This window comes from Didymella exigua (assembly GCF_010094145.1).
Source record: "Didymella exigua CBS 183.55 unplaced genomic scaffold M421scaffold_13, whole genome shotgun sequence".
NCBI lineage: Eukaryota > Fungi > Ascomycota > Dothideomycetes > Pleosporales > Didymellaceae > Didymella > Didymella exigua.
This window is the reverse complement of record NW_022984787.1, coordinates 322,862-342,471: the sequence shown is the minus strand read 5'-3', so window position 1 is coordinate 342,471 and position 19,610 is coordinate 322,862. Positions and strand designations below refer to the sequence as shown.

The 19,610-nt window shown below is 52.2% G+C and overlaps 7 protein-coding genes across 7 annotated transcripts; 3 read left to right on the top strand and 4 right to left on the bottom strand.

The window, feature by feature from the left end:
* Positions 1-1,426: 1,426 nt before the first annotated feature.
* On the top strand, positions 1,427-2,848 carry M421DRAFT_5056 (kinase-like protein; the record flags this gene model as incomplete). The annotated part of the gene is made up of 2 exons (XM_033594839.1): positions 1,427-1,744; positions 1,796-2,848. The coding sequence occupies 2 exons, from the start codon at positions 1,427-1,429 to the stop codon at positions 2,846-2,848; spliced, it is 1,371 nt and encodes a 456-aa protein (XP_033448832.1).
* Positions 2,849-5,274: 2,426 nt separating this feature from the next.
* Positions 5,275-6,802, bottom strand: M421DRAFT_420472 (uncharacterized protein). The gene has a single exon (XM_033592498.1). The coding sequence runs from the start codon at positions 6,785-6,787 to the stop codon at positions 5,423-5,425; it is 1,365 nt and encodes a 454-aa protein (XP_033448831.1). The 5' UTR covers positions 6,788-6,802; the 3' UTR covers positions 5,275-5,422.
* Positions 6,803-6,986: 184 nt separating this feature from the next.
* M421DRAFT_420471 (uncharacterized protein) lies at positions 6,987-8,386 on the bottom strand. Its single transcript, XM_033592497.1, has one exon. The coding sequence runs from the start codon at positions 8,375-8,377 to the stop codon at positions 7,007-7,009; it is 1,371 nt and encodes a 456-aa protein (XP_033448830.1). The 5' UTR covers positions 8,378-8,386; the 3' UTR covers positions 6,987-7,006.
* A 220-nt stretch (positions 8,387-8,606) lies between these two features.
* Positions 8,607-10,583, bottom strand: M421DRAFT_420470 (PLP-dependent transferase). The gene is made up of 3 exons (XM_033592496.1): positions 9,909-10,583; positions 9,231-9,856; positions 8,607-9,177 (listed from the first exon to the last, which is right to left on the bottom strand). The coding sequence occupies exons 1-3, from the start codon at positions 10,196-10,198 to the stop codon at positions 8,732-8,734; spliced, it is 1,362 nt and encodes a 453-aa protein (XP_033448829.1). The 5' UTR covers positions 10,199-10,583; the 3' UTR covers positions 8,607-8,731.
* A 193-nt stretch (positions 10,584-10,776) lies between these two features.
* Positions 10,777-13,905, top strand: M421DRAFT_420469 (uncharacterized protein). Its single transcript, XM_033592495.1, has 2 exons — positions 10,777-11,201; positions 11,263-13,905. The coding sequence occupies exons 1-2, from the start codon at positions 10,877-10,879 to the stop codon at positions 13,746-13,748; spliced, it is 2,811 nt and encodes a 936-aa protein (XP_033448828.1). The 5' UTR covers positions 10,777-10,876; the 3' UTR covers positions 13,749-13,905.
* Positions 13,906-16,349: 2,444 nt separating this feature from the next.
* On the top strand, positions 16,350-17,621 carry M421DRAFT_5051 (Cloroperoxidase; the record flags this gene model as incomplete). Its single annotated transcript, XM_033594836.1, has 1 exon — positions 16,350-17,621. The coding sequence occupies one exon, from the start codon at positions 16,350-16,352 to the stop codon at positions 17,619-17,621; it is 1,272 nt and encodes a 423-aa protein (XP_033448827.1).
* A 323-nt stretch (positions 17,622-17,944) lies between these two features.
* M421DRAFT_149624 (uncharacterized protein) lies at positions 17,945-18,973 on the bottom strand. Its single transcript, XM_033587563.1, has one exon. It carries the CDS (start codon positions 18,762-18,764, stop codon positions 18,267-18,269), a length of 498 nt encoding a protein of 165 aa, XP_033448826.1. The 5' UTR covers positions 18,765-18,973; the 3' UTR covers positions 17,945-18,266.
* Between the last annotated feature and the right edge of the window lie 637 nt (positions 18,974-19,610).

Genomic DNA, 19,610 nt, shown 5'->3' with positions numbered 1-19,610 from the left:
ACTCGAAAGACAGAGCGGTTTCAACATAAATTATCAGATTGGTGCATTACGAGACGGGAATGCAATAATGCAGAACATCGCCAAGAAGAACCAGAGAGACTCATCCAGCATGCGTATCCTCACGATCATAACGATGGTCTACCTTCCCTGCACCATTGTCTCTAATTTCTATTCCACACAATTTGTTGATCAAACGGTAGCTGATGATGGCTCATCAAAAATGGGCTATGCGCAGAATGTTTGGGTTTTCTTTGCCATCTCGATTCCTCTGACCATCCTCACATTTCTCATTTGGTACTCTTGGATTCGAGTGGGCGACATGCGGAAGGGGAGAGTTGTTCGATTTTCTCAAAAGCAGGCTGAATCGCAAGTATGACTTGCATAGATACCGCTGTCATGCATAGGACTCAAAGTCGCGGGGCGCGGAGCGCAGTCTCAGCCTATCACGAGCATACCTGCCGGTTTGTGGCTGTAGCACATCTACGTAACATCGCTCGCAATGCTAGTGCAGCCATTTTCACTATCTACGCATATTAAGGCTAACAAGAGTGTGCAGCTCGTGCGGCTGCTACCGAACTGCGCCGACTTGGTCGGCTCGAAACTCCAGGCGCTCCCATCTGAGCTCGCTTCCACCATCCACACCCTGTCGGCTGTAGCACCTACCTCCGGATTGGCTTGCTCCGGACCCAGCATGCACCCCCGCACCCAGTAATCTCGGCATGTATCGCATGCACAGCCGCCTTTGCTCAAACATGACTGACCGGTCTTCACGTACTTCACTCTACCACAAGGCAACCAATGATTCTCACCTTCACTTGAGTAGCAATGCTACTAGCCATTCACTGCCGCCCCACGGGTTCGCTGTATGAACGTCAACGGGCATAAACGGACTTGGGAGCTATGGCTGACAGCGCCGAATAGCAAGGGACGATTCCGTAGTATGGATGGTGCATATGAATCTCTATTAATGTGGCTTAGTTGCCTTGTTGCCTTTTTTCTCGATCGAAGATAAAGGCGAAGTAAGCGTCCACCTGTTCGGTTTACTCGACAAGCCCACTCCAGCATCTCCTTGAGACTTCTTTCCCAAATGCGACCTGACGCAGAGCCAACCACGTTATCGATTTTCAAGTCAAGATATCTCTGTCTTGTGACCTGCCTACGCACTCACCCCTTTTCCTATCGTTGAACCCAGCGAGAGAAGATGGCCACCCTACTTGACGATGTTAAACAAGTGCTCGATTATATGTATGAACATATGGCGACAACCATATTCAAAGGCGAGGATCAAATTTTCCTGCCAAAAACGAAATTCGATTGTGTTACCACCGAAGCTGTCATCCGAGCCTTAGTATCTAAGGACGATAAATTGCGTCTCGGCGAGGCGAAAGAAGGTTTCGTGCAAAGAGTCCTAGCTGAAGGATGTAAGATGTTCGCCACCTGCATTTACGCCGAACTGTCCTTGACTTGCGTCAAGGCATTATTTGACCATGGCCTTAATGACTACAAATTTCCATTCAAAGAGGAAGATTGTCCTGCACATGAGGAGAAGGGGAAGTTCAAATCGAAATTTCTCCAAAATCAGAAACTATTCAACCCTCCATACTTGCGACTAAACTCGACCCAAATATGGAACAACCTCACGGCCAAACCTCTTCAATTAGACGAGGGAAAACTGCTGGGACGGGGAGCATTTGGCGATGTCTACAAGGTTTGGATACACCCAGACCAGCGATCCTTCTCGAGTGTACGTCATTCCATACTTGGTATTTACTGTGAGCACTGACAAATGTCTTAGGGCGCCGATACAAATGGCATGTTCGCAATGAAGGTTACAAAGCACGCAGGGACTCTTGAGGTGTCTTTCCACCGAGAAATGGAAAACCTGGCCCACCATCATCTGCTGAAGTGCCTCGCTAGCTTCACTTTCAGTGCACAGTACAACATGATCTACGAGAAAGCAGACTGCGATGTCGAGAAGTTCATGGAGGATCATAGCGATCCTCGCGATCTCGACGACATGCAACCCGAGGACCTAGCGCAACAATTATTTGGTCTAGCTGATGCGCTCTCTCTCATTCACAATCGGGGTCAGAGTGATCCTGGAAAGAAATCTGGCCTGCTCACTCCTGAAGGGAGTAAGCAGAAGACCGGCTTCATCCATGACATCAAACCTGAGAACATCCTCATGTTCATCTACAATCAAGGCGGCAAAAAAACCTACTGGTTTAGATTGTCGGACTTCTCGTGCGCCAAGGTGGTTGACGTTCTTACTTCCGTCAGTGGTAAGAACAAATACAGCTATCAGACAGTAAGTAAGTCAGGCACACCCAACTACCGAGCGCCTGAGGCCACTGGAACGGGAAAGACGTCTCGCCCATATGATCTCTGGTCCCTTGGTTGTGTCTTCCTGGAGCTACTGGTGTGGTATCTTGACGGTTACACGGCCTTGAGAGAGTTTCGTGACAAACGTGAGTGCCGAGTCACTCCTGGCGGTCGCGAAGACGAAGGGTTCTACTACAAGGCAAAGGAGAGCGATAAGTTCAAGCTCCGAGACCTGGTCATGGAGAAGATCGAGAGAGTATCGAACCACTGTGAAGGAGCACTTCAAGATGTTGCAAAGCTCATCCCAAAGCTACTTGAGATTGATCCGAAATGCCGACTTACGGCCGAACAATTGGTCACGAAGTTGGAACACATTGACACTGGTTTACGGCCACCGGAGGAGATCGCCTCTGGGCAGCACCACGTAGACAGTACCAGCCGTCTGTCAGCTCCTTTGGAATTGTCTGATACCGATTCGGACTCCAGCTTCGGCGGCATGGTGAGAATCCAACATCCTACAGAGTGAGAGACCGCAATATCCGCGCTGGCCACGTTTTTGTCCTTTTCAACATCTTGCTTCATGGTTGTGTATAATGATTCGATCTGCTGGCCAGGCCGCAACCGCCTGAATTGTACAGTGATTCATTTCTAACAGTGTAGTATCTTAGGATCTGTCGGGGGCTTCCATTTCCACATCTCATTTCTGTATACCCAAAGCATTCATTCTTTCCATTACGATACGAGTTGAAAGACCTTTGTGGAGTAGGGTGGCCTCATGCTTGCGATTGTTGTGAATTCCCTATATTTAAAGCTCACCCGCGAAGTTTTCACATGACTATTGGTAACTGCTGGAGGTGTCGCCACCGAACATATTGTAGGATCAATGAACAGAAGCGCAGCACATACAGGGGTTTTAGACCTTGTAGGCTTGCATGATTTAATTCTGTCTCATTACCTGTTAACGTAATCCGTCATCGAGTGAAACAACCCAAGTGAGTTAAAAAGGCTTGGCACACCCAACTCAACAACTTCAAACCTCAACATCATTGCTATCAAATAGTGAACCGGCGTACGTTGTGCTTGCATCAGATTCAGAAGATGTTTCTGTATCCTTTTTGCATGTTCGCGAATTGTGCCCAGTCCTACCACAGTTCCTACAGCGCCGGACAGCTGGTTGAGCTCTTTCTTGATGACTATTACTACAAGTCTTCTTTGACCGCTCAGCAGCCACAGACGCCTCAGCAGCCACCTGCACTGCTGCCTCGCCATAATCAAGAGTCCTACCATGCTGAAGGCGCTTGCATTTACGCGCTTTCCTCTTAGTCATGACTGCTAGTTGCTCTTCAAGCTCAATATTTCGAGCTGCTAGAAGCGCGTTTTGGTGCAGCATCAACTCGGCTCCCTTTACAAGCTGAGAGAAACCAGCCTGGGCTGTAACTGGTGATCAAGACCAGGTCGAGCACGTCTCTCAGAGCCTGTGACAACTTTCATTGAGCCGATGACACCCATCTGGAAGCCTGTCTCATCAAAGTTTTGCACGTCGTTGTTGTGGACGCTGTACTTAACTTTGGTGTCTTCCACCAGCTTAAACCACGCGCCAACTATCTCTAGATCCTCCTGGAGTATTCTCTGCTGGTCTTTTGCTCGATTGAAAGTCATCCTGAGCTCAGATAAACGTGTTACAAACCTCTCAGCCCAGTGTTTGCCTAAAGGCTGTTTACCACGCACACCTAGCGGTTTATCAGCCATATCGGCCACCTCGCACAGCTGGGGCGCGAATTCTCGGGTGTTAAGGTTAAGTATATACTGGAAAATCGTTTGCTCTTTAGTTGCTGTAAGCTTCTGGCAATTTGGTTGGGTTTGAGCTTAAGAGGTGATTCCGTAGTGTAGATCAGAGATTCTCTGGTGTTTAACATTGAAAGCTGCAGCAGCGCGTCGCAGGCTTTTAAATTGACCACGTGTATAGGTGCGAAGGGCAAGATCAACTCTACCTTCTTCCTGAAAGGCCATCGCGTTGTGTTGTTGGGACATTACGTGATGAGGAGAAAGTTGGTTGTGCCAAGGAAAAGTGGCTGGCTTGTGGGTTGGCTAGCTTGGTGGTGGAATACGTTACTGCTATAATTCTCAGCTTGTTTTGTAGCCACAATTTCGCTCTATCTATATGTTAAATTTCGGAATTTTCGGATATTTCATACAAGTGCTAGTAGGCATGCAACGACGCTGCAACATCGTTGCGAGGTTATTAATTATGGGCACTCAGCGTTTTGGCTGTTGGGAACGTTGAGCCGTCGTTTTCGAACATTGGGGGCCGTTGGGGCCGTTGGGGCCGTTGAACGGTCGTGCCACGAACGTGCCACGACTGCCAACAACGGCCAGGTTTCAAAAACTTTTCCTGATAAGATCAGGTCAAGCACGTCTCTTAGAGCCTGTGACAACTTTTATCAAGCCAATGTCACCTATTTAGAAGCCTGTCTTATTGAGGTTGTGCACGTTATCGTTGTAGACGCTATACTTAACTTTGCAGTCCTCCACTAGCTGGGACCACGCGCCAATTATCATCCTCTGCCCAACTGGCTCTCCGCTACACACACCCAGCACTTTATTTGCCATATCTGCCACCTCGCACAACTAGGGCGCAAGCCCTTGCGAATTAAGGTTGAGGACTTATTTTGTAATTGTCTACTCTTTAGCTGCAGTGAGCTTATGTTGGGCGTTGCGAGTATCTGGGCCATGTGTGATCCTGTTGAATCGACAAGCTAAGGTTGCATGAGGTACATTGAACGCCTGGGCAGCGCGTCGGAGATTTTGGAACTGGCAGGTAGTATAGGCAGAAAGAGCAAGCTGGATTCTGCCTTCTCTGTTTGATAGTTGCGCGTCTTGTTGTTGAGGCATATCGCGTTGATGAGGGAGTAGGCGGTCTTGGCAGAAACTGTCTCACTTGATGGGTTGTCTCACTCGATGGTGGATTACGTTAGTAAATCATGCCTTGGAATGATTAGGATCGGGAAGCTGAGGATTAATGTAAGCTCTCTCAACTCCACGCGCAGGCGAGAGAAAATCAGGCCCCTTCTCCAGCGGCCGTCAACGGCGTTCGGGGCTTCTACAGCAAATGTGGCACAAACTCGGAAGGAACAATACTCCAGTATCCCAACTGCCCGAACGGTAGGACCAAATAAGTGCACGAGAAGCACATGAACAACAACGTCCATACAACTCTCAATAGTACCTGCAATTCTCGCATTGACGCAGGAAAGCTGCGCAGAGCAGGCTCTACCAAAATCATCTCGACAGCGATACCCACGGGCTGGACCCAGAAAAAGCCCGCTAGACTCAACCGCAGCTCATTCGTATCCACCGTCGAAAACCTCGGACTCGGAGGCACCATGCCCAAGTGCGTTATCCCACTCAACGTAAACGCAGATATGCAGACCAACATGTATCGGACAGTCTTCTGCCAACCGTCATCGCCCAACCCAAGTTTCGTTGCCAGCCATCGGCCTGGCTCAGAAACAATGTGTCGCATCTGCTGATGCCACCAGCGACCCCAGAATCCTCGCACCCCATACTTGGCGATGACTGAGAAAGGTCCAAAGTGTGGTCGCCACGTATGCGGTGACCACTTGTCCGGGATCAAGCGCAGTGTATTGAGCAGCAGCACGAAAAGCATTGGCGGCAGAAAGAGACCGAGCAGGAGCGAGTATGTGTACATAGCCATTGTCATAGACCTGAGCATAAATGGCGGCACCGAGTTCCTCAGAAAGGTCGCGATCTTGCCTGCATCGCTGTGATCAGCTCCATACAGAGCAAAGATCGACCATGTTGGATCGCTGAAGTATGGGTCGTGCGCTGCGAGTTGCTTGGACAACGGCAAGAGGATTGACAACACAGGCAAAAGGCGAGAGAAGATGTCGACCATGAGCTGGAATCGACTAGGATGCTGGAATGGCCGGAGGACTCGTCGGTCATGACCTGGCTCGCCGATAATCCAGTCGTGCAATGGCCGGCTTTGTAAGAGCGTCATCGCCCAATTGAGGCGGCCTGTGAAGGTCTTCGGATAAGCCTTCAATGCGATCGGCTTCGATCCTACAGCCCCTTCATTGTCTCTGCTTCCATCTGGCTGCGGTATTCTTGGCTCTTTCGTGCGTTCGTTAGGATCGGATCTGACAATGCGTCTGAAATCTTGCCGCGGATCCTTGAAGTAGTACAAGAACAGTGTCAAGTACAGCGAATCTGTCGAGATGACGTCGTTGGCGCCCATTATCATCCACGCGTGTACAGTAGCCACGACACTGATGGGCAGGATGATCGCACACAGCTGACCATGGCTCAATGTTGCAGGCGGTACAAGGAGCCCCAGTGGCAAGAGTAGAATTGGTACAAGATAGCTCCAACTAGCTGGACCGGGAACAATTGTAGTAATGAGCTCGAAGTAGAATCTCTTCAGCTCATCGAAGAGTATGCGCATGCTCCGAATTATCGAAAGTGATGTTGGTTGTCTTGGAGGCGGATCATGACGCTGTTGACACAAGTAGCGAGTGGGGCATCACGCGCACAGACACGGTACCTAGCAAGGCAGCCTGTGATTGAAGCAAGAAGGAGATCGTTACTGAAACATACTCGGTTACAATCAGGTACAAACCGTATTTGTAACAAGAAACATGGGTATCATTCATAAAAACTCTTCCTATCTTCGCTCTGCACTCCCTCCGCCAGCCAGTTCACTCGTCACAGGCATCGAATCAAGTTCAACAGGCGCAATAGGCTTTCTGTTGACCCTCATCATACCACCCAACTCGCTGGCTTCGCTCGCGCCGCCCAGGCTTGACGCATCGGCTTTGGCACCGCTTGCAGGTGGAAACAAGCTTCCTTGAACCGCCATGTACCTTCTTCTTTCAGCCTCGGTAGCATCGAGTTCTGCGTTCCACTCTGGAGTTTCATGATGAGCATTCTGCGCGACGACAGCTACTGCCGGAACTGCCGCAGCGGCACCTGCAGTGGTAGCTGAAATGTCTTCCGACCCAATACTCGAATTGATAAAGGTTTCTTGAGGAACCTTCTCGTAGCTCCGCTTTGTCTCGTGTCCATCTGCGAATTCCTTCGACATCGCCGCAGCAGCCTTCCTATGCTTTCTCCTCCGCCACAGCAAAAACGCAGTCAAGGCTCCGAGTGTGGATACCAGAGGAATGATAGTCCCAATCGCCACCTTCGCGCCCGTTGAGAGCCCTCCACCCTCGTTACCAGCTCCGGCCCCTGAACCACTCGTACTCGACGCAGTACTCAAACTCGAACTGCCTGTCGCACTTGCCGTACCCCCAGTATCAGTAGCCTGGTACCTCAGCTGCAATGCTGTAACCCTCACGCTCACACTCGCCGGCCACTGCCCCGCGATGTAAACCATATTTTCGTTCTCTTCTGCATCCGCCTCACCACAACTAACAACCGACGTTGTTCCACTCGTCTCCGGATTACACAACCCTCCACCTCCGCCCACGAACCCCGGTGGACAGCACTCTAGAGCTGTCTCGCCATCGATCCAGTCACTCGCACCACCAGCTGCTGTACGAGTCGCGACCGCGGTCCAAGATGTGGGGCATGCAGTGGCAGGGGAGTAGAATGCCGCACTCGAAGGGATGCCGGCTGTAGCCCAAGGTAGACAGGCTGTATTAATTGAGTTTGGCAGTGTGTCGTCATCTTCTTCTGCAAAGATACATTGAACGCCGTATTCTACCGTGTTGCTGAGGGCGCGGAGAGTTGCGCAGGCGGATGGTGGGGCGCTGGCGAAGGCTGTGACCCAGGCTTGTTGGTTGGGGCGCGTTGTTGACGCCATGATGGCTCTAACGGTGTTACAAAAGCGTCTTTGACTTGGGCGCGACGAGAAAATTTGGAAAAGACTGTCAATACGTGAACGAATGGTCAGTGCAGACGGTGGTTGCCGACGGACACGAAGAGATGGGAGGACACCAACATCGCCATCTAGGATCATCAAGGTGATGTACCTCACAGCATACCAAGCAAGCACAGCCTCGCCGCAAGTGCCGAACTGGTAGTTCCGCATCTCAACGCAACATCATTATCGCGATGTCGTGGTGTCGTAGGCCGAAGCGGGAATAATCATAATATACCAAGCCGCGAGCTTGTGCTAGGCAGCTTGGCCGTGAAAACCAAAGGCGCATTGTCAAATCACACGAATGATGCGGAGACCGTTCCTGGTACTTGATGAGCAGGCCTGCAGGCTTGGTGGTGCGGGTGCGAGCATAGCCACGAGGCTCATCATCACTGCAAAGCTCGAAGGATGGAACTAAAAGTGCGGTGCTATTTTCGGCAGATTTATCGACACAGCGTCTGCTTGCACCCGATCTTTTTTTTTATCTAGCCGTGTGACGTATATACAGAATATCTGACTTATTTCTTACTTCTGGGCATTGTGGCCGACCTCTGTCAATGCCTCCTTCAAGCTCTCAATGGCCTTTGTGATGTCCGCACGGTTGGGGTCTGTCACACTGACACCCATGTGTCCGCATCGAACGTACTTGGTAGCGATCTCCTTGTGGAGACCACCAGCGAATATGACGCCCTTCTTCAGCAGGTTGGGCAGGACATCGGGCGGTGTGACGCCCTCAGGCAGGTAGATGGCGGTCATGCCGTTGGCCTGGTTCTCGGGCTTCGAGGCAAGCTGCTTCAGGCCGAAGTCTGCGACAGCCTTCTTGATCTTCTGTGATGCAGCCTTGTGGTCGGCAAAGCGCTGCTCCAGAGGGCGCGAGAGGATCTGCTTAAGTGCTACGTCGAGAGCGTGGATGAGCTGAGGCGATGGCGTGGCAAAGTAGGAAGGCTTCTTGGCCTCGTAGTTCTGCATAACTGCCGCATTGTTAGTGCCCTTCTAGCTAACTGGATTTCATAACAGCACTTACTCGGTAGCCAGTTCTTCCATGAACCAAAATAAGATGTAGGTCTTGTCTTCCTGTTCTTGAAGACCTCAATTGCCTTCCCAGATGCCACCAGGATGCTGAGACCAGCAGGGCATCCAATGGCCTTCTGTGATGCTGTGAGGACAACATCGAGCTTCCAGTCGTCAAAGCGAATCTCCTCAGATCCAACACTGCAAACTCCGTCAACAACGAGCAGTGTCTCAGGGCTGACCTTTTCAACCAGATCGCTCAATGCCTTGAGCTCGCTGAGCACACCAGTTGATGTATCAACGTGTGTGACTGTGAGGATCTTGTACTTCTTCTCCTTCAGGGCTTTCTCGACCTCATCGAGCTGGGGTCGGTCGCCAATGGGTGCCTTCAGTTGTGTGACCTTGACGCCATAGGTCTCGAAGCAGTCGGCGAACGAGTCGGCAAAGTATCCAGTGTGTAGTACGAGGACCTCATCACCAGGCTCAGCCAGGTTGGCGGCGACCTGGTCCCATCCAAGTGTGCCGGAGCCGGAGATAACGAAGGGTTGCGAGGCAGGGTCGGTGGTCTGGAAGAGCTTACGGAGGTTCTGGAGGACCTCGCTGAAGCAGTTGACAAATGGCTGGCCAACGTGCGATTCGCTAATGTCATCTTAGCATGTAATCCCCAATGACATTGAGCCACGGAACATACCTATAGAAGCTCATAGCATTAAGGACAGCATCGTCGAACTCGATAGGTCCGGGGATCATAAGAGCTGGGTGGGGAGCCTGGGAGGAAGCCATCTTGGGTGGTTCTTCTTCCTTCGGTACAGACTTCTTGAGTTCCTGGGGTTTGTTGCGTTGGATGCGATTGCCTTGGGCGTCTTCAAGATGTCCGCTGCGTTCGGTCGAGAATGGTGTGTTCAACGCAAGGAATGGCTTGGAGTCGAGGTGCTTAGAGAAAAGATTCAGGCGGGAGTTCGCCGTCGCCCGTGAGGTCATTCTAGATATGGTGGGGTAGCTCCGGCTACTGAAGGGACGCAACAACTGCCTCGCGGGGTAAGCCAGCTTGCCGGTCTCGGAGATATCGCTAGATGTGAAGATTGCCGGGAGCAGTGCCGGTTGTCAGCCTCGTGCAGATACACGAAGAGATGAACAATCCCCTGAGATCCGCACCAATTGAGGACAGTTGAGGTCCTCTGAGGTCGAGTTCGCCTTTGCGAAAGAGTGTTAGGGGCGCGCCGATTGGATCACAATCGTGACGACTTTGCAGATTTGTCAATGAGCGCGAGAAGTCTACACGGCTTTTTCACCTGAAAATTTCGAAATCACAGCAGAAGTAGTAGGTAGTGGACGAGGAGGTGCACGGGAGCGGATCCGAATGCAGTTCGCAGCTACCCGGCAGATGGCTTTGACAACGCCCTCGATCTCCGACGCTGTGACCACGTGACGCTTTTTCCGAAGTTCGCGGAGTGTGGAGTTAGTCCAGATGAGGAAGGGTGTTTATCGAAACACAGCTGCCACGCAAACGATCGCCTGAAGGATCACTAGGTACTATCGCCAATCTTATCGACAGCCCCTGCCAGTCCCCCGTCGCCCATATGTCTCGAACTTGTGCATAGCCCATTCGACCACACTAAACTACATACGCACACGCCTTTTTGAATATCAACAACCACAATGCGCGTCACTCGCGCTGCGCAACGCGCCCAGGAGGACATGGAGGAGGACGTCGCGGCACCCGAGGTCAGCGAACGCGCTTTGAAGGACATTGAGCCGAACGCAACACCCGCAGCACCGACTGAAGAGCCTCTGTCTGCAAAGACACCAGCGAAGACGCCAGCAAAGAAGGGGAGAGGCAAGGGGAAGAAGGGCGCCAAGGGTAAGAAGGCGAAGTCAGAGGGAGAGGCGGTACAAGTCGTTGGGGAGGCAGAGCGACAAGCAGCCGCAAGCCCAATAATCAACGAAGCTGCGGGGCAAGAACCAGCCCAGGAGCACACGGACGGTAAGTGACTGACCCCTGTTGCAACATGACAATGGGATCCCAGTAACTAACATACACTCAGATACTACCCCAGCTCACAACGGCGACGAGCAGCCTGATGTTCCGCAAACGCCAGCAGTTAGACTCACGCGCCGCCAGCAAGCGAAACTTGAGGAGGAAGAAGCACCTGGCAAATCACATCGCGTGCTTTCGCCTCAGCCGGAAGAGAGGAACGAAGATGTCGCCGGCGAAGGAGTGGAGCAGGCTGAAGTCGATCTTAAAGTGGAGGCCGATGCTGCTCCCGTGGAGAACAAGACACTCGCAGCACACGAGGAACATGCCGAGGTCGAACCACAAACAGCACGAAAGCCTACAAGACGGACACGACGTCAACAAGTAAAAATCGAAAAGGAGCAGCCGGAAAAGACAATCGCTCAAGATGCCACAGAACAATCTGGAGCGTCTGAAGTGTCCGAAGCGCCTGAGGCGCCTGTCGAAGCAGCAAATATTGTTGTGGAGAATGGAACACCAGCGGTGATGGAACAGATCAAGAAGGTCGAGCATGAACTAACGCCGAAACCTGTCCGACTCACACGACGTCAACAAGCAAAGCTCGATGAGGAACAGAAGCAAGCGCAGGTCGAGCAGCAAACACCACAACCCGGGCCAACCGAAGAGGAGGTGCTCGAAGAGATAGTAGATGAAGCGCAGGCTGAGGCTCAAGCGGCAGCTCAGCAAAAACATATGGTATCTGGTAAGCCCGCTCACGGAGAGATAGACAAGATGGAGGACGTTGCACCGGCGGTTGCAACAGAACCGTTGGGTACACAAGAAGAAGGGGTGACAGAACCGCAAGACGAGTCAGTTCAGATTGGAGTGCAGGCTGTTGAAGAAAAAATGACATCAGAGGTCCAAGCTGTCGAGGCCGAGGCTGCTGAGGCCTTTGGAGTGGAGGAGATCATCCATGAAGCCAGGCCAGCAACATCCACAGCAGATGATTTCGAGACAGACTTCAATATGCAGGTTGACAGCGTAGTCCCTGAAGAGGCCATCCCTTCTGTCGAGATTGTACCAGAAGCAGAGCCTAAGATGCTGCATGCTGAGAAGCCATTCGAAGGGACTGTATCAACCCCGACCAAGAATCAAGGGTCCATCAGACGCACTTCAAGAAGCCTGTCCAGGTCTCCAATGCGTCTCGAGGAGTCTATTTCAGCCATTGATAGACTGGAAGAGGATCTCGAATCTATCGGCAAAGTCATTCCGGATCTCGATCACTCTGATGAGGAACACTCTCCAAAAAAATCACCGTCACAGAGTGTTTCTGCAGCGTCAACCACGAGAAAAAAGACGTCTGCCAAAGCCTCTGCTCGAACTCCGGCCAAGGTTGAAATCATGAAGCCTGGTATGATACCAGCCAAGGCACCCATCCCCACTAGGGCACCAGTTGCTGCCAGAGCGTCAATTGCCCCCAAAAAAGCAGTTACTGTCAAGCCAGTTCTTCCTACAAGGATCTCGAGAGTACCAAGTGCAGCCCCTAAGAGCGTTGAGTCTACCATGACGTCACTCGCCCGTGCGTCCAGTGTTTGTACGGTACCAGGCAAGGATATTGGGAAGCCTTTGATAGAGACAGCTGACTATCTGGCATCTAAGCGTCGCCCTATCAGTCTATCATTTCCTACACCCCCGCCTCCGCCGAAAGGCAGGGCACCAACGAAGCCGACTTTCCAGTTGTCGAGCGACAATGTAGCGGCGAAGCTGAGGGCGCAGAGGGAGGAACGTCTGAAGCGCGAGGCAGAAGGTACAGCTGCGCCCAAGCAGCGACCGATCAGTATGCCACCACCGCCCAAATCGACAAAGCCTACTACAATTCCGAGCTTCCAGCTTCCTGGCGAGGCGACAGCAGCAAAGCTCAAGGTTCAAAAGGAAGAGCGCCTGAAGCGCATGGAGGAAGCGGGGGGCGTGGGTAAGCCTGCTTCACGACCGATTAGCATGCCCCCACCACCCAAGTCGACGAAGCAACTTACCAAGCCCAGCTTCCAACTGCCAGGCGAAGCGACTGCAATACGCCTCAAGGCAAAAAAAGAAGAACGCTTGAGGCGCATGGAAGAAGCTGAAGCTGCGAAGAAAGCAGCCGCAGCCGCAGCAGTCCGGAAACACATCGCCCACCGACCACGAGATTCACTGCTAGTCAGAGACGCACCGGGCATCAGCATCCTGCCTCCGCCGCAGTCTGATGCTCCGCAGCGCTCAACTTCTCTTGCCAGCAAGCGCAGCAGCATCATCGATGTCTCCGCTTCGCGCTCGACGTCCACCTCGTCAGCGAACCGCAACAGTGTTCTGCTTGCCGAAGGCGGCAAATCAACAGTCACTCCCCTCGATGCTGCTGCGCTCAAGGTCAAGGGCAAGCACGTTTTCAATCGGGACAGAATGGAAAAAGAAGCCTTGGAGCGCGAGAGGAGGGAAAAAGAAGAAGCCGCCAAAAGGGCGCGAGCTGAGGCTGCAGAGCGAGGTAGGATTGCATCGCGTGAGTGGGCTGAGAAACAGAGGAAGAAGGTGATTGGTCAGTGAGCAACCTGCTTGATGAATTGGCGGGTTTTTGTGTCTCGATACGGTGTTCTGGCTTGGGTATATCCGCATCCTGGGTTCTAGCGTTGTTTGCTTGGATATGTAGTCCCATCAGATTACCTTCCATCCGCGGGTCAATGAGACTCGCCTTCAAACGGAGCATCTCATCTCTTGCAACTGACATTCCTGCAGCCCCGCCCCCGAGTTGCTCTTGAATGCTGAAAGTGTTTGCAATGACTTTTCTACCGAGGTGACATCGCTCAGCAATGGCATCAAAGTGATTCTACCTATTACGCCCCCATGCAATCCAACGCACAAGGCATCACCATTACCAGACTCGTGAGCTGGTGTTGTGTTTGTCGCACACGACGTGGCTTTAAAAGAAACTCTATCGTCACAGCAAAGCTAACCAGGTGGTCGAGTAACGTGCCTCAGCATGTCTCCCGTGCTTCGTTGCCCTATATGCAAGCTTTCAATAATATGTGCAGCAGTCGCGTAGTCAGCCAGCGGCGAAGTAATCGAGATGCCGATACCAAATTAGAGAGGACCGATTGTAGAAAACTGCCAACGTATCAGGTATTTGTTATTACCGAGGGCGAGCAAGCTATTGGACAGATCTAGGTCGTGTTAGGTACCGGTACAACGGCGTTACTGGACCGAGTCCTTCTGCCGCCACCGTTGTCGACCTCATTGCCGAGACCAATGTATGGCAACATGGAACCAAGAGCAAGGTTGATGATCACGAACATGGCGCGAAGCTCTACAAAGACAATATTCTCGCTTGCCACCTTATTCTGAATCTGGCTCCCTGAGCGAGATAATTTGCAGTCGCTCGACCAGGATCTCGTTACTCACACCGAGCTACAACACCAGTAATTTAATACTTTGAGCTTCGAAAGCGACAATTTGGTCAATGCTTGCGCATGCAGCACGAACCTCCAGAATTGAACAAACCTCGGCTTCCATCAAGCTCAGCGAGGCCGTCAACTCACCTACACATCGCTCAGTGTCAGTGACTGGCTTCGAGACAGACAGGCAGCAGTTGCATACGGGAATACACCTCTGACCCTCTCTCAGAAGAACCATCAAGCCTCGTACGAAATGTTGTCTAGCATCCTTGCCCTTGACGTGAATGGTGAAGGGAAGCTTCGTTGCCAAGTGCAATGTCAACCTACTATGCGCACATATTTCCATCCTACAGTTACGAGCGAATGTACATCTGGCGTCGTCGATGAGCCTCGGTTTCGGAGCAAAATAGTTTTAAATTTGATACCAGCCAACTACAGCGGTTGAGACCACGGGGTGTAACTAACACTACACACAGTCCTTGGCAGGTTGCAACCCACCGCCCCCTGTCTCAGTGTATCGAGCTGGCCAGAACACCACTTACCACCTGCCGAGGCCGCACTGCTTGTTTCCTAGACCACTCTAGTCTACAAACCCTGGTGTTCCGGCCGTCACCTGGCGAGTGAATCATGTGTCGCACCCACTTCTGCATTGGGATAGTTCCTGGTTATTTCCGCAGAGCTCTGGGACTCACTCCAGCGACCTGGTCGCGCAAGTGAGAACAAAGACGAAGATTTGCAAATCATGCTCGCATCCGGAAAATCGAATCTGAAAGCCACGCGCCTGGTACCTTTGTAAGTCATGGTCGCCGAAGATGGAACACGCACGAGCGAAGACCAGAACCTCAGGTGTATTTGCACCCGTAGCAGCGCAATCCAGTTCCAACGTACATGAATCATACCGAGGCTTTCCTAGTATATCTACAAGTCAATTTGAACACTACACAGACGCTAACAGCTGGCAATGCGAATGCGGAAACCTGACCGGAAGCTGCCCAACCAGTGAGAGTTGTGCGCTGGAGGTGCGCTATGATGGAAGCACGATTCCGATCGCCGTCTACCAGAAACTACACTTGCTTCTGCCACAAAGTTAGCCTGGTGAGACAGAATCATGTGTATTCATTGGGGAGGCGACGCCAATCTTGGCTCAAAACTGCAACCAGGGTCTTCTTCGGTGTTGAACTCACATCACGCGCCATTGAGCATAATGTCGTTCTGCACGCCGCCATATCTGATTCGTCACGCCGATACCTACTGTCTGGGTACAAGATCGTCGAGTACCGTACTAACTTCAGGAACCTTTCTTGTTTTGAGAGCACCGGTGCGTTAGCGCAGGCGCGGAGCGCAAACCTTCCGCTCGGCAACAGACCAACTACACACATCTCTGGTTCTACCTCCACAACTTCCGGGGTAATCCTGCCACTAGCACATCTACCGACAGGACTATGAGTGGAGTGGAGGATCTTCCCCATGGGGTACGTCGATCAGCCGCCGCAGCGTGTGCAATGGGTCAATCCGTATTGCGTCCTCCAATGATAGACTGTGGATTTGAGGGTAGTCTACTGCAGGTAGTCGAGTACATGGAAATGCGCAGATCTGCCTCGGTCATTTCAATGTGGAACCAAGAGCGAAGCAAGATGAACAATTGTATAAGTAGGACCACGTCCTCCACATCGTATAGATCATCAGTTCCAATACTATCTCCAAGGCAGGGAGAAGCTATACAACACTTTTCAGTGAGCGGCTTCAGCTTTTCAACATGCAGACTCTTTCACTTCTCCTACTCTCGGCGTCCGCCGTCTCAGCGTACCCATGGGTTGCCAACCAGCCTGGCGTTGACTCATCTCTGCTCCCCCGTAACCGCAATGTGAAGAGGCAAGACAACTGCCCCTTCAACTCAAACCACCAGCCTGCGGCTCCATATAACAGCCAGTACCCCTACACCGGCGCACGAAATGGTGCTCGCGGTACAGGTAAGGGAGGCATCAAGGTCCCCGCTGACGGAGACACCGCACACGCCTTCCAGGCTCCTGGGCCAAACGACATCCGTGGTCCTTGTCCCGGTCTCAATGCGGCTGCCAATCACAACTTCCTTGCTCGTGATGGTATCACAACCTTCACTGAGCTCGTCGATGCTCAACAGAACTTGTATAATGTTGACTGGGACCTTGCTACGCTCTTGGCAACCCTCGGTGTCGTTGCCGATGGTGACATTCTCACCGGCAAGCTCAGCATTGGCTGTGACGCCACATCCCGCACTGCCACCCTTGGAGGTGTTCTTGGCCGCCAGCCCGGACTGAACGGACACAACAAGTTCGAGGGCGACTCATCGCTGACCCGAAACGACTACTTCACCCACAACGGCGACAACTACTCTTTCAACGGCACGTTGTTCAAGAGGATGAAGGATGTCGCCGACCGTGTTTCAGGTGGGAACTTCGATCGCAATACCCTCGCGGCATACCGCAGCCAGCGCTACGACGAGTCCGTGCAGGAGAATCCCAACTTCTTCTTTGGTCCCCTGGCTCTTCTGCTTTACGGCGCCTCTTCCTTCCTATACGAGCTGTTCGCCAGCTACGGTCCAGAGGGCACTGCCGATCTTAAGACTATCTCCTCCTTCTTTGGCACCACCCAGGATTCCAACGGCAACTGGCAGGCAGGCCCTGAGCGTATTCCAGACAACTGGTTTAATCGCCGCACGTCGTATACTAACAACGATGTTACCCTCGAAATCTTAGCCCAGTACGTCCAGTATCCCAAGCTGTTCGGCGGCAATGTCGGCACCAACAACTTCGATGCTCTGTCTTCTCCCTTCGGCGTCATCCGCGACGGCAAGCTTCCCGACGCTGCTACTGCCTCCGACCTTCTTTGCTTGTTGTACCAGCTTGGTACTCAGCCGGTGCCTTCCAGCTTGTCGGTTGTCACTACTTTGCCTCTCTCGCTTCTCAACTGGTCTGTTGGCAAGCTCAATCCGGTCTTCAAGAACGCTGGATGTGCGCTCCGTCCGGATCAGACTGCTCCCCTTGCATAAATACATTGATGCTGGAGTGGGTCGAAGAGCTTATACGCTCTCCCTATTCGCATTGTGGTGTATGAGATTGGAGAATGTGATATAGGCCTGTCTACAAGTTGCAAGGAGTTAGTGACAGATTGGAAATGATGCAACGATGAGCGATCTTATTAGTTACTGTGCTCAGTCGCGTTGAAGTAATGCAAACTCCGTATCTGGAGCTATTCTTCGAACAAATAACACCTACCTTCAGTCCCAGCCCCCTCCAAACTGCTCTCTGATCGGAAATGTTTCAAAATCTTCGGTCGGTCGCTCCATATGCTCTACAACAGCAATTCAGGTTACGTTGTATGAGACATCGTGGTCTTGAGAGCACCGGTGAATTGCTCGAACGCTCATGACAGTTTAGTACGTGGCCATGGCACCTTCCTCAGCCTGCGAATTGTCTCTGCATATCGAAAAGCTCGACAACGCTATTCGGTACCGCTGCCAGCACGTCTGTGCCAGGCATTGTTCCGCCTTCTGCCTTATCAATTGCTCTCTAGCTTGATCTGCATTTCATGTTGAACTGTTGCCCGAACGAAGCCCTAAGTATCTCGGTGCCCACGCTCATGGATCTTGTGTCCCTTCGCTAAACTGCTTTACGCCTGACAGAAGCAGTTAATTTCAAGGCGCGTGTACACCGGTCGGCCAGACAGCACGCGGTTCATAAGCCGGTGGCGCATCATTCTCTTGTGGCAGAGGTGAAGGCACTAGTTGTCGGCGTCCCGTACGGCAAGCCGGCGCAGGCGTTTGATACTCAGGCGGTGCTGGCCCTCCCTCTCTTGCATCCCTTCCGCTTCTCGCTCCTCTTGCGATTCCACTCCCGCCGCCCATAGTTGCTCTTATCTCAAGATTTCGGCGCCTTCGCTCTGTTGCTGTCTCGTAGTGAGGTGGAGCTGCGCCCCACCATCCGTTGTTTTCGCGACGCAGCTCTTGCGAGCGTGCAACGAGGGACTCGGGGCCGTGACGGGTGCTTCGGTTGCTGCAGCAGATGAGGGTTACTATGCCGATGCCGATGGCGAGGACGCCGCAGACGAGACCGACAACGATAGCTGTCTTGTTCGAGTTGGGACTGTTTGAGTTGCTGTAGTATGCTCTTGCGAGAAGACGTGTGCATGGCATGGTGATGATCGTTTGTCGTTACAATCGAGATTGCCTTGTTGATATGCTTTGTTGTAGTTGTTCTTCAATTACGGAGGACGAGTTTGATGTCGTGGCGTGAACTGTAGTCGGAACCCAAGATGCTGCTCCATGAAATCGTCGTTGTTCTGCCCCGGTGATAGTGCGCGAGCAATGATTTAATACATCGTTCGACCCAGCCTCAGTACCAGACCATGGTCCCTGGTATTGCGGTGGCACCATCTTGCCGAAAATGGCCTGCATTCGATCACCATTGTTGACCTGTGAATGAGACTTGAGGCTTCTAGATGCTCACGTGCGGCTATGCTGGGCTGAGGTAACGGGTATACGGCTCCATTGTGGGGGCCTGATGGTTTGCAGACCGGGGACGTCTACAAGGCTGACTTGCGAGTCAAGCCCTTCACAACGGAGGAAGTTCGGTGATGCTGTGTATATCTTCAAAATAGTGTTGCTGAAGGACAGCAGCTCCTGACTGGGGAAGGTCGAGATGTATGTGCCTGTTGACGACCGAGGAAGAGTTGCGCAGTCGTTGAGGTCAGCATGTGCTGACTGAGGTGCGCCCGCACCGCACGCCACAGACCATGGTCGAGCCAAGACTGAGACGGAAGTCTGACCTGCAACACCTCCAGCTACGTCACGCCAGTATCGCGCGGACTTTCAAGACCAGGAGTTGGGAACATGCCCTCTGTCTACGGCCTCGCTTCTCCGCGACCAGCTGTTGGTTGGTTGGTTGGTATTCATTTTACGTCTAGATAATGGGGATCAAGTCCACCATCTCGCCTCCCGAAGGGCATATACGACGTGCTAAGCTATGGAATTACAGTGCTG